The sequence below is a fragment of the Trachypithecus francoisi genome, unplaced genomic scaffold (assembly GCF_009764315.1).
Source record: "Trachypithecus francoisi isolate TF-2019V2 unplaced genomic scaffold, Tfra_2.0 Lachesis_group3, whole genome shotgun sequence".
In the NCBI taxonomy this organism is placed as follows: domain Eukaryota; kingdom Metazoa; phylum Chordata; class Mammalia; order Primates; family Cercopithecidae; genus Trachypithecus; species Trachypithecus francoisi.
Window position 1 is genome coordinate 4,465,947 of NW_022681468.1, and position 13,552 is coordinate 4,479,498.

General features: G+C 51.0%; 1 protein-coding gene across 11 annotated transcripts in view; it reads left to right on the plus strand.

The window, feature by feature from the left end:
• Positions 1-13,552, plus strand: part of MOK (MOK protein kinase) — an 82,618-nt gene that overhangs the window by 61,808 nt on the left and 7,258 nt on the right. For 10 of the 11 annotated variants that reach the window (XM_033191277.1, XM_033191282.1, XM_033191281.1 and 7 more), the window contains 3 exons: positions 10,115-10,216; positions 11,157-11,330; positions 12,046-12,160. In XM_033191277.1, coding sequence (XP_033047168.1) covers positions 10,115-10,216; positions 11,157-11,330; positions 12,046-12,160 — 391 coding nt within the window. The remainder of the gene's footprint in view (positions 1-10,114; positions 10,217-11,156; positions 11,331-12,045; positions 12,161-13,552) is intronic. The other variant, XM_033191280.1, reaches the window with a different exon arrangement.

Consider the following 13,552-nt stretch of genomic DNA (forward strand, 5'->3'; position numbering starts at 1 on the left):
CGTGATGGCCAGCCTAAAACAGTAAGGTCAAGTTGTTTGGACAAAAAGGCTACAGGACATGGTCCCAGCTCTTGTGTAAGAATTTCAGCCGCACAGCCCTGCACTTTGGCTCTGTGTAATGTAAAAGGGTTGGGATGAGTTAGGGAGAGCTAGTGGGGGAGCAGCTTCCAGGGCTGTTTTTAAGGAATGGAAAGAGGAGTGGGGAAAGGATTTAAGATTTATGGGGTCAGCTAGGTTTTCTTTTGTGTTTATATAGTGGTTTTAGGATGGCAAAACCAGGTATTTAAAGGTGAAAGTATTTAACCATGCCCAGGAAGGAAAGGAGTTGGTTGTTTTGTAGAAGGGGTTGGGGTTTGGGAGACTAGCCGGACACAATTAGCAGGGAGAGCACGTGTGTTTTCATGAAGAATTATGCCAAGATAGGTAACGGATGAGGAAGAAATTTGGTCTTGACTGAAGTAATGGGGGCTGTCCTTGAAACCTTGCAGCAGTACAGCCCAGATAATTTCCTGAGCCTGATGGGTGTCAGGGTCAGTCCAAGTGAAAGCACAAAGAGAAGCTGGGATGAAGGGTGCAAAGGAATAGTAAAGAAAGCATGTTTGAGATCCAGAACAGAATAATGGGTTGTGGAGGGAGGTATTGAGGATAGGAGAGTATATGGGTTTGGCACCACAGGGTGGCCAGGCAAGACAGTTTGGTTGATAAGGTGCAGATCCTGAACTAACCTGTAAGACTTGTCTGGTTTTTGGACAGGTAAAATGGGGGAATTGTAAGGAGAGTGTATAGGCTTTAAAAGGCCATGCTGTAGCAGTCGAGTGATAACAGGCTTTAATCCTTTTAAAGCATGCTGTGGGATGGGATACTGGCGTTGAGCGGGGTAAGGGTGATTAGGTTTTAATGGGATGATAAGGGGTGTGTGATCGGCTGCCAGGGAGGGAGTAGAGGTGTCCCATACTTGTGGATTAAGGTGGAGAGATACAAGGGGAAAATGTGAAGGAGGCTTTGAACTGGGGAAAAGGGTGGCAATGAGGTGTGGCTGTAGCCTCGGAATAGTCAGGGAAGCAGATAATTTAGTTAAAATATCTCGACCTAATAAGGGAGATGGGCAGATGAGGATAACCAAAAGGGAGTACATAAAAGAATAGTGTCTAAGTTGGCATCAGAGTTGGGGAGTTTTTTTTTTGTTTTGTTTTGTTTTTTTGTTTTTTTTGGAGACAAGGTCTCCCCCTTTTGCCCAGGCTGGAGTGCAATGGCGCGATCTTGACTCACTGCAACCGCTGCCTCCCAGGTTCAAACGATTCTCCCACCTCAGCCTCCCAAGTAGCTGGGATTACAGGCGCTCGCCACCACACCCTGCTAATTTTTGTATTTTTAGTAGAGACGGGGTTTCACCATGTTAGCCAGGCTGGTCTCGAACTCCTGACCATGTGATCCACCCACCTCAGCCTCCCAAAGTGCTGAGATTACAGGCGTGAGCCACCACGCCCGGCCGGAGTTGGGGAGTTTTAAAAGGTTTAGAAGCCTGGCTGTCAATACCCAGTTATGGAGGCAAGGGAAACAGGCCCTTGAAAAGAAGGTAATGTGGAGTGGGTAGCCTCCATATTGATTAAGAAGGGGACGGACTTACTCTCCACTGTAAGAGTTACCCAAAGCATCTGTGATGGTGCAGGAGGCTTCCGAGGTGATCAGGCAGATTAGTCTTCAGCCACTAAAGCCGAGAAGATCTAGAAAGGAGTCAGACAGAAAGCCTTGGGCCAGAGTTCCAGGGACTCTGGGAGTGGCTGCCGGGCGAGTTGGACAGTCTGATTTCCAGTGGGGTCCCGCACAGATGGGACACAGCTTAGGAGGAATTCTGGACTGCGGGGATTTCTCGGCCCAGTGACCAGATTTCCAGCACTTGAAGTAAGATCCTGGGGGAAGCAGTCCTGGAGGAACGCCCGGCCACTGCGGTTCGGGCGTTTGGAAGTTCTTGTGTCCTGGAGATGTGGCTGAGGTTTGTCTCACAGTGGAGGCAAGGAATTACAATTCAGAAATACGTTGCTACTTGGCTGCCTCTACTGTATTATTGTACACCTTGAAGGCAAGGTTAATCAAGTCCTGTTGTGGGGTTTGGGGGCTGGAATCTAATTTTTGGAGCTTTTTCTAATGTCTGGAGCGGATTGCGTAATAAAATGCATATTGAGAGTAAGATGGCCTTCTGGCCCCTCTGGGTGTAGGGCGGTAAAGCTAAGGGTTGTTGCCAAATGGGCCATGAACTGGGTTGAGTTTTTATATTTGATGAAAAAGAGCCTAAACGCTAACTGATTTGGGAGAGGTCAGATAAAGAAAGCGGAGCGTTAACCTTGACTATGTCTTCAACTCCAGCCGCCTCTTTAAGAGGAAATTGTTGGGCAGGTTGGGGAGGCCTAGTCTCCCCACACAAAACTGTAAGCCAGACCATGTGTGAGGAGGGGAGGTGATAAAAGGATTATAGGGTGGGGGAGCGGAGGCTGAGGAAGAATTGGGACCTGGCTCGGCCTGGCAAGGAGCAGCCTGGGGAGGAGAAGAGAGGTCAGATGGGTCTGTAGAAAAGGAGGATTCAAAGGACTCAGAGCTTGGGGTGGAGACTGAAAGAACAGACAGGAGAGAAAGAAGAAAGATTTGGGACAAGTCGCACTGGGAGCAGAGACTAGGGAGGGACCCATGTGTAAAAGAATGCCTGGACATCAAGCACCTCAGACCCATTTGCCCATTTTCTCAACAAAAATCATCCAGGTCTTGTAAAATGGAGAAGTCAAAAGTGTCGTTTTCTGGCTATTTAGAACCATTATCGAGTTTGTATTGGGGCCAAGCGGTGTCGCAGAAGAAAGTAAGACGCTTAGGTTTTAGGTCAGGTGAGAGTTGAAGAGGTTTTAAGTTTTTGAGAACACAGGCTAAGGGAGAAGAAGGGGTAATGGAGGGTGGAAGGTTACCCATAGTGAAGGAGGCAAGCCCAGAGAAAAGAGAGGGTAGAGACTCGGAGAAGGGGGGTGTGGTGAGCAGCCCTGGGCTCCAGTGTGGGTGAGCAGCCCAAGCAGGCATCTTCGCAATTGACTTGCCACCAAGGGAATATGGGTGAATGACCAAGGCAGGCGTCATCAGGCAGGCGTCCCCCCAGTGATTTAACACCAAGGGAAGACTGTCTTCCCGAGTCTGTGACCAGCGCCAGAGTTTTGGGTCCATGGATAAAATGTGTTTCCTTTGTCTCTACTAGAGAGGAAAAAGAACTGGAATTGGAAGAACAGGGAGACTGAAGGGTAGCAAGAGAGGCTGGAGAAGAGAGTGAAAAGACCGCTTACCTGATTTGAAATTGGTGAGATGTTCCTTAGGCTGATTGGTCTGAGGACCGGAGGTCGTAGGTGGATCTCCTCATGGAGTGAGGGTGAGGACAGGGGACTGGTCTCCCGAAGGACGAGTCCCCCTGTCCCGGGTTTCAGCACCAAATGTCACATCCATCCGTGTGAAGAGACCACCACACAGGCCTTGTGTGAGCAACAAGACTGTTTATTTCACCTGGGTGCAGGCGGGCTGAGTCCGAAAAGAGAGTCAGTGAAGGGAGATGGGGTGGGGTTGTTTTATAGGATTTGGGTGGGTAATGGAAAAGTACAGTCAAAGGGGGTTGTTCTCCAGCGGGCAGGGGCGGAGGAAGAGGGGGTTGGTCACAAGGTGCTCAGTGGGGAAGTTTCTGAGCCAGGAGGAGGAATTTCCCAAGGTAATGTCATTAGTTAAGGCAGGAACCAGCCATTTTCACTTCTTCTGTGATTCTTCACTTGCTTCAGGCCATCTGGATGTATACGTGCAGGCTTGGGCTCAGAGGCCCAACAAGTAAGGATGACCTGGAGAGGTTCTTCCCATTTTGGTTTAAGGCTGGTTGGGTTAAGGGTTTTGTTTTTTCTTTTTTCTTTTTTGTTTTGAGACAGAGTCCTGCTCTGTCGCCAGGCTGGAGCACAGTGGCACAATCTCAACTCACTGCAACCTTCGCCTCCTGGGTTCAAGTGATTCTTCTGTCTCAGCCTTCCGAATAGCTGGGACTACAGGTGTGCACCACCATGCCCGGCTTATTTTTGTATTTTCAGTAGAGAAGGGGTTTCACCACGTTGGCCAGGATGGTCTCGATCTTTTGACCTTGTGATTCACCTGGCTCGGCCTCCCAGTTCATGCTGGGATTACAGGCATGAACCACTGTGCCCGGCCGGGTTAAGGGTTTTTAGAAAAACATGTTCTCCTGGTAGGATGGTCTGGTCAGTGAGGTCTTTATGTGGTGTTGGGAGGGCCTGGTCAGCCTCTTTGCAGAGGAGGTGGCGGATGAGGGAGAGTGTTGGGAGGTATTCTCCTAATTGAGAATCAGAAGGAGGCCTGTTTTGTAAGAGGAAAGGGCGTCCATATGTTAATTCAAATGGGCTGAGAAAGGAGGGTGCCTTTGGGCTGGCTCTGATGTGGGCTAGAGCTGTGGGTAGGAGGGAAGTCCAGGGCCTTTGGACTTCTAGAGTGAGTTTGGTCAACTGTGTTTTAAGGATTCCATTTGCCCTTTCCACTTTTCCTGATGATTGGGGTCGACATGGGTTATGGAGGCGCCACTGGACACTGAGGGACTGGGAGAGCTGTTGAGTGATTTGGGAAATGAAGCCAGGGCCATTGTCTCATTGAATGGAGCGAGGGAGACCAACCTAGGGATGATTCTCATATAGGGATCTGGGAGACTACTGCGGCTTTTTCTGAAGAGGTAGGAAATGCCTCCACCCACCCAGAGAAGGTGTCTGTAAGAGTGAGAAGGAATCTTGTTGTTTTGACAGGAGGCATCTGAGTGAAGTCTATTTGCCAGTCTTCCCCTGGGAGTGTTCCTCTTAGCTGGTGTGTAGGAGTAGATGGGGAATGGGGGGCTCCTTGAGAGGAAGTGACAGAGCATATATGACAGTTTGAAGTTATGCTTTTTAGTGAGGTAAATAGGTAAGGGGAGTAGAAATATGGGTGGAGGAGGAGATAGAGAGGATGTGCACCAATATGGAAGGATTGGTAGAGAGATGTCAGGATTTTGTCGGTGTGTCCCTGGGGAAGGTCTGGCATCTGGTCCTTATCTCTCCAGTCTCCCTAGAGGAAGGCTCCTTGTTGTAGTAATGAGGCTTTTTCAGTGGGGAAGTCTTGAGGTTGGATTGCACGGGTAATGAGGAAGAGGGAGGCAGAAGCGGAAGAAAGGGAGGCTTCTTTTGCTGCCTCATCGGCCTTTCTGTTGCCTCTTGAGATTTTATCTGTTCCTGTTTGATGTCCCTGACAGTGTATAATTCCTGCCTCCATTGGGAGATGTACAGCCTGAAGGAGTTGGTAAATAAGGGGCCGTTAGTGATGGGGTGCCTTTGGCAGTAAGGAATCCCCTCTCTTGCCGGATGGCGGCGCGGAAATGAAGAATGTGATACGCATATTTGGAGTCTGTGTGAATGTTGACTCTTTTGCCTTTGGAAAGGATTAGGGCTCTGGTGAGAGCTATGAGTTCTGCTTTTTGAGAGGAGGTTCCTGGAGGTAGGGGCTTAGCTTCAATTACTCGGTCAAGGGAAACAACTGCATACCCAGCAATTTTGGGGGAGCTGGTGGGCCCAGAGGAGGAGCCATCTATAAATAGTTGGTCATCAGGGTTGGTGAGAGGCTTGGAGGAAATGTTAGGAAAGTGTGGCTGCAGGTGATCTAGGATGTCAGTGCGAGAATGAGTAGGAGAAGAAGATACAGGGAGGAAGGATGCTGGGTTAAGGGGAGAACTTTTGGCAAGACTGAATTTGGGATTTTTGATAAAGAGGGCATGGAGTAATCGAATCCAGGAAGGAGGAAGGGAGCCTAATGCCCGGGAGGAGAGGAGATCCTGTAGATGATGAGGACTGCAGAAGCTGGTATTTTGACTGAATGTGAGTTTCCTGCTTTCTAGAGCTAAAGCGGCCGCTGCTGCTAGCGCTCTAAGACAGGTTGACCATCCTCTGACTGTGTTGTCTAATTGTTTAGAGAGGTGGGCTACAGGGGCAAAGGAAGGAGGGTCTCCCTTCTGTTGCCCTAAGACACCGAGGGCTATTCCTCGGCTCTCGGCAGTATAGAGAGTGAAAGATTGGGAGATACCAGGTAGGGACAGAGCTGGTGCAGTGACAAGAGCGGTTTGAAGTCTGCAGAAGCTGGGGAGTATGTTATGCGAGGGATTCAGAGGCTCATTGAGAGGGCCTTTGGCTGCTTTATAGAGCGGGTGAGCTAGGAGGGCAAAGGTGGGAATCCATATTCTTAAAAAGCTTGGTAGTTCTAGGAAGGAAAGGACTTTGCTTTTGGAGGAGGGTGCGGGCAGATTATCTATTAGTGCTGCTCGGGTGGGGGTCATAGCCTGGGCCCCAGGGGAAAGTTGAACTCGTAGGTAAGTTACTATGGAGGTGGAAAGTTGAGCTTTGGACAGGGAGACTCTATACCCTTCGGTGGCGAAAAAGTTTAAGAGAGTGACTGTGTGGGTTTGAGAGTCTTCTAGAGAGGGCTGCAAAGGAGAAGATTGTCCATGTATTGAAGGAGACGGCTTAGGGGAAAGGTTTAAGGAGGTGAGATCTCGAGCTAAAGCTTGTCCGAAGAAATGAGGGCTATCTCTGAAGCCTTGAGGGAGGACAGTCCAGGTGAGTTGTTGTGACTGGAGAGTGTCAGGGTTGGTCCAGGTGAAAGCAAAGAGGTTTTGGGAATCAGGGTGCAGGGGAATAATAAAAAAAAGGCATCTTTTAGGTCAACAGCAGTGTAGTGGGTGGTGTTGGAGGGAATGAGAGAGAGAAGTACATAGGGGTTAGGAACTATGGGGTGAATAGGAAGGACGGCCCGATTGATGGCTTGGAGGCCTTGGGGGAGTGGGTATGAGCCGTCTGATTTTTTAACCGGAAAGGTGGGGGTGTTATATGAAGAATGTGTTGGCCTAAGAAGACCACGTGAACAGAGCTTGTTTATGATGGGCTGTAAGCCTTTTTGGTGGGTTAGGGAGATGGAGTATTGGGGGATGTTGTGAAATGTAGAGCGGTTTTTAACTGAATTTTGATGGGGTCGTGGTGAGCAGCTAGAGAGCGGTGGTGGTGCCCCATCCTATTGGGTTTCTGAGAGAGGTGGGAAGTGGGTACTGGGGAGAGGGGTCAGGGGCTGGACTAGTAGAGAAGAGGAAGAGGGACTCTGGTTGAGGGAGGCAGAAAAAGGTGATAGAAGCTTTGAATTTGGCCAACATTTGAATTTGAATTTGAATTCTAAATTGAATTTGGTTTTGAATTTGGCCTAGGAGGGGGTAGGGCAACGAGGCATGATAAGGAAAGAGTGTGAGAAAACAGTATCAAACAGAGAGCAAGTAAGGGGTCTGATGGCGCATGGATGCAAGATGAGTCCATCATCCCCCATGACTGAGACCTGAGAGGGATGAGTGGGTCCTGAAAATTCAGGCAAAGCCAAGAGGTGGCCCTGCTATCGATTAAAAAAGAGATCAGCTTACCTGCTACTTGCAGAGTTACCCTGGGCTCTGATGCAGTGATGGCAGACGGGGCCGGGGGCCCTGGCCCGTAGCTGCAGGAATGCAAGCGATTCTTCACATTTTGTCATGTTAAAGGGGTGGTGGCTCTGAGGAGCAGGCTTGTCTGTCCGTTTGCTGAGAGGACAGTCGGACTTCCAGTGGCCTGTCTGCTGGCTGACTGGGCAAGGGCTCTTTGGCACTCGACGGTTAGGACATGCCCGTGCCCAGTGGCCTTCTTTGCTGCCCTTAAAACAAGGCCTGGAGGGTTGCTGCTATCGGGTCTTTTGTGCCCTTGGGTAATATGGCTGAGTTGATGTATAGCTGCTGCTAGAAGCTGGTATTTAGCACGATTTCTTTGGGCTTTATCTAATTTATTTTGCTCATCCCTGTTATTAAACACTTTGAGAGCCAGGTTAAGGAGGTCTCGTTGTGGGGTCTGAGGGGCATCTTCAGCCTTTTTAAGTTTGCACCAGATGTCGGGGGCAGTTTGGGAAATAAAATGGGTGTTAAGAACAATAGTTCACTACTTCTCAGGAGGCAGGATCAACACGGGTATATTTTTGGAGTCTCTGTAAGGCAAGAAAGGAATTGGGCAGGGTTTTCGTTGGCCTTTTGGGAGCTTCTTTTGAGTTTTTCGAAATTTACAGCCTTATGGCCAGTTTTGTTAAGGCCTGCATTGAGGCAAGTAATCATATGATTACAGGAGGCCTGGCCGGATTCTGTGGGTTGGTAATTCCAGGTAGGCTTTTCTCAGGGAAACTGCAGCGGCCCCTACTGGCCTAGTAGGATCTTGCCGATGGAGGTCATCAGCATGGGCCTGGGCTGCAAGCCACACTCTTTCCTTTTCTTCCGGAAGGAGGGTAGAAGACAAAATAATATAGAGATCATGCCAAGCAAGTTCATAAGACTGGATGAGATATTTAAATTCTTTGATATAAGTGTCGGGATCGGAGAAGGACCCAAGACATTTCTCAATTTGGGAGAGATTGGAGAGGGAAAAGGGGATGTGGACACGGACGATCCCTTCGGCCTCTGACAATTCCTGGAGAAGCAGCAAGGGACCAGGCTGCTGGGCATGGTGGGCTCGAGAACGAGTACGGGGTGGCGATGGGGAGGACTCAGAGTTGGAGGCGGGGTGGCTGGAGAGAGAGAGAGAGAGAGGGAGAGCCAGAGTGGAGGTGTACAGTGGGGGGTCATGCTATTCCGGTGGAGGATTAGGATGTTGTCGAGCAGGGGAGAAATCAGCGGGATCAAAGAAGGGAGAAGTCGTCAGCTGGGGCTATTGAGATGAGGGGAGCAGGAGGCCAGTCGGGTTTGGAGCAGGCGAGGAGAATTTGGAAAGTACAGCAGGACTGGCGGAGGGAGGGACAACTACGGACGGTAAAGAAAGCCTGAACATAAGGAATCTCAGACCACTTCCCACAGCAGTGGCAAAAGTTGTCTAAGTCTCCGAGCATGTTGGAATTGAAAGTGCCATTTTCAGGCCATTGGGAGCCATGGTCTAATTTGTATTGAGGCCACGCAGTGTTACAGTAAAAGATAAGCCTTTTAGGGCAGATTTCTGAACGGAGGCCAAGAGTACTGAGATTGTGTAGGAGGCACCCAAGGGGGGTGGTTTTAGGAGGAATAGACTGAGAGACTCCCATAGTGAATGGAAGGGAGAGGGGTAGAGGAAGAAGAGACTGCCGATGACGTCCCCTTTCCCTTGGAACTTGTCCGGAATAGAGGAGGTAACTGCCGTGTTAGGCGTCCCTGAAATGGAGGAACCAGAGGCCCGGAGGGCAAAGGAAGCCCTTGGCCCAGCCACGGTCTTTCGGAAACGGAGAGATGGATGGTAAAGAGTTCCAGGGAATGGCAAGTCCCTTTTTACTCACGCTGGCAGAGGCTTTGATGGTGGATGAAGTCACCAGCAATGGGAGAGTCTAGGAGATTCTCTGGGTCTTTGGCAGGTTCAGGGAAGGGGAGATTGGCCAGGAGAGGGAGGCAGAGAGGGAGAAAGAGAGAAAGAGAGAGATTGATAGTGAGTGAGTCCTGGCCAGAGTCTATCCCCCTTTCCGGGTTTCGGCACCAGAAAGTAAGGTCAGCCAAGAGAAAGGAAAAACTGACCCAAAGTCAGGCAAGCAAGTTTTTATTAACCTGCCGCTGCCCCCTTAACAGTCAGAGGACGCAGCCCCAAGCTTACAGAATGAGGGGTTTATATTGGGGAGGGGAGTTTGAGGGAGTTCTTTGGTATGGATATCCCAGGGTTGGTTGCTGGTTAATTTTGCCACATATCACCTTGTGATGTTTATGGTAGCGACTAGATGAAGAGCAGGAACTTACAGGAGGGTGCAGGTAAAGTTTGTTTATGCTTCCCAGGATCTTCTGCTATGTGGTCTGGATGGTTTGTAATTGGGGTTTGCTTATTGCAGCAAGGTCTGATGAATGAAGTCTGCTGGCTCCAAAGTGGCACCTAGATAAGAGCTTAGAAATGTAAAGAGGCTTGGGGGAAGGGTAGGCGGCACGGAGAAGGGTTGCAGAGCATTGGGGGGGGGGGGGAAGCACCAAGAGGCTTTTTTGGGGCAGTTTGTCCCTAACACTGACCACAGTGCCCTTGTGCCCTTCCAGTCTGCAGCCCCTCTTCCCTGGAGTAAATGAACTGGACCAAATCTCAAAAATCCACGATGTCATCGGCACACCTGCTCAGAAGACCCTCACCAAGTTCAAACAGTAAGTGTTGTGCTCTGAGAGTGGACGTGGACTCACTCCCCTGCCAGGACCTGCGGCAGGGCAAGCCCCTCCCTGTGCCTCCCTCAAACCCCTCACTCTCAGGGCTCCAAGTTCACTTGAGGGCCAGTGAGTGGCTGCTCAGACAGAGCCCATCACTTTAAGGGGTCTCAAAGGTGAGCTCTTCCTTGAGCATCACAGAAAGATTTGTCACAGGCTTTCTGAGGGCCGGGGAGTCAGGCTCTGTTCCCTGAGTAATTTAAACAGGACGTAGAAGCCTTTGGGTGGAAATGTTCCCCAAGCACAGACCATAGGTGGTGAAGGCTTTCTGCAGCCCTCCATGGCCCTGCTGGCGGGACCGACACCTGGAAGAGGTGTTCCCAGACTCTCAGGGGTCATTCTGATGAAGCTGAGGCTGGGGAGTCGGGACTCCCCAGGGAGGGCCTGTGGGCTGAGGGGCGAGTAGCACCCAGCAGCCCCCAGATCCCAGGGAGGGAGAAGGTGGCAACAATTTTGGACTCTTCTTTTTTTGTTAAAGTTTATTTCATTCTTCTCATACGGGAAGGTAATATTAATCTTTTATAGGAAAGGTAGTTTTCTTATATTTATAGCGTAACAGATCCCCCCTTTACCATAGACTATTTTAATAGATTTTTTTAAAGAGCAGTTTTAGGTTTCCATAGAGCCCTGTGCCCACGTGCACACAGCCTCCCCTGTGGTCAGCACCCCCTCGATGGTGTGTTAGTTATGGTCGATGAATCACGGATATCACATTACTGCACAGAGCCCATCATTGACATCAGGGGTCCCTCTTGGTGCTGCACGTTCTGTGGGCTGGGACAGGTGTAGACCTGCACCATGCAGGGGCCTTAGTCGTGACAGTAGACCGCCGGTGCGCTCAGTGACAGCATGACCATTTATTATCATTGGGCTTTTAATACAGGTCGAGAGCTATGAATTTTGATTTTCCTTTTAAAAGGGGATCAGGAATACCTCTACTGACAACCAATTTGTCCCCACAATGCCTCTCCCTCCTGCACGCAATGGTGGCCTATGATCCCGATGAGAGAATCGCCGCCCACCAGGCCCTGCAGCACCCCTACTTCCAAGAACAGAGGTAGGCACTCTCGTGGGTTCTGTGGGGCGGATGCAGGACCGGGCAAATGAGACCCATGGGCACACAGTGGGGCAAGGGACTGCCCTCTGGAGGGTCCCTGGTTCTTGGGAATCACGCTCTCTATCCTGAAGAGTGGTCAGGGCCTCTTGGGGCCCCCACCGTGCTGTGTTCTGACATATCCTTCCCAAAATGAGGCTGTTAGCAGCTCCATGGCAGGAGAAAGAGGGGCGGGCTGTCCACTTTGTGGTTGATGCCGAAGCTATGGGTAGTAAGCCTTCTAGGAGAGCCTGGTGTGCAGCCCTTGTAAATGGTGTGAACAGGACGCATTCTGGGATGTTAGAGCACTTTGGATGTCACCTGGCACTGGAAGTACCTGCTGAGTGTGAATCTAAGACTTGTCTGCCTGAGGTCATCTAATTCCATACCCCTGGACACTCCTGTGTGCATAACTGTGGAGGTGACAGTTTGATCCCAAACTGTGAGTCCCTGGGTAGGCAGTGCCTCTGGTTCATAGAGCCAGCTCTGTTCCTGGCCCAGAGACTGCCAGGCTGAGACAGAAAAGAAAAAAAAAAAGGCCCCCTGATTACAGCTTATGCAGAAAAGAAGAGCTAGTGGCAACTCACACAGTAAACAAATTGGAGACAAAGAAGCCAACAGGCCATGTGCTCTGCGGGCTGTCAGTGGAGCTGCTCTGTTCTCTTCTCCTTCCCCGTAGGAAAACAGAGAAGCGGGCTGTGGGCAGCCACAGAAAAGCTTGCTTTCCGGAGCACCCTGTGGCACCGGAACCACTCAGTAACAGCTGCTGGATTTCAAAGGAGGGCAGAAAGCAGGTACTAAGCGAAATCGGAGCTGGAGACCACCCAGCTCAGCGGGGACTGGATGCCCTCAGGTGGCCTGTGTCTCTCTGAGGAGGATGCCACCTGTGGAGGCTTTGGCAGACCATGTTGTCAGTCGAGGCCTGAACAGCATGCAAATTGCTGGCTGCGTGTATTGGGATGTCAGGGACCCCAGTTCTGTTTGCTCAAGCCCTTTCTGCCCCAGTAGCTAAGAATTGAGGACGAATATCCCGTGTGAGCAGGCCCAGAGAGGGGACCCTTGCATGAACTTTTGTGTCTGTCCTGATGACCACATGCAGGTGCTAGGTTCTATGCCAACGCACTGTGGAGACATCGTCCCTCAGAACGGCCCTGGAGGGAGGTGCCGAGAAGATGCAGTGCTGGCCCAAGTCACCCACCCAGCTGGTGACAGGCCTCAAGCCCTAGGCCCGAGTCACCGACCCAGCCAGTGACAGGTCTCAAGTCCTAGGCAGGCCACGCTGTCTCTGGCCCCAGATGAGCACTCCGTGCCATCAGTGGAGGTTGCGCACATTTTGGGTTGAGAAATGCTAGCTTCGCTCCTCAGTGCCTTCACCTTCCCACCTACCGTGTGGCATCCTAGCCCAGTGCAGCCCTGTGGCACCTGCTGGCAGGGTTGCACCAGTCTCCCAGTTCTGGGCTGGCACCCCAACAGTGTGACAATGTGCCCTTCCATCATTCATCTGTTTGGTCGTCCCTACGTCACTCGCTCCTCCCAGCCTTTACCGAGTGCTCCCTGCCCGCTTGGGAGCGGGGAACCCAGAGCTGCAGTCAGACTGCTCTCCAGAAAGCCAGGCTCCTGTGTCGCGTTGGCCCCCGATTTGACAGCTCCACTCGAATGTCCAAAAGACAAATGTGCTGAAACCCCTTCTCCCGATCTTTCCCCCAAATGTGCTTTTCCCTGTGGCTTCCCATGGCCTTCCCTCCTGGGCAGGCAACTCTGCCGACTGCCCAGGCCTCCCGTGGACCCTTCCTTCATCTCACAGGGCCTTCGCCTTCTTGCCTCCTACATCCTCCTCACCTTGCCTAAGTCACCACAGGTGGCCTCACTACTGTCCCTGCTCTGCCTCTGCTCCCTCCTGGACAGAGGGTCTGCTTCAAACCGTGGATGTCACTCCAGGCCGGCATTCACCCAAGTCCCCACCCTCAGTCACATCCGAGGTCGGCATGCTTTTCTCTAAGGGCCCGACAGGAAATATTTTAGGCCCCGTGGCCGTGGGGTGTTTGTCACACTCCCCGCTTTGCTGCAGTGTGAAAGCAGCTAGAGGCAGCACATGAACCGCATCGCGAGCTGCGTTCCAGTAGAACTGGGGACACTAAAATTTGAATTTCACATAATTTTCATATGCCATGAAACATTTTTTTTCA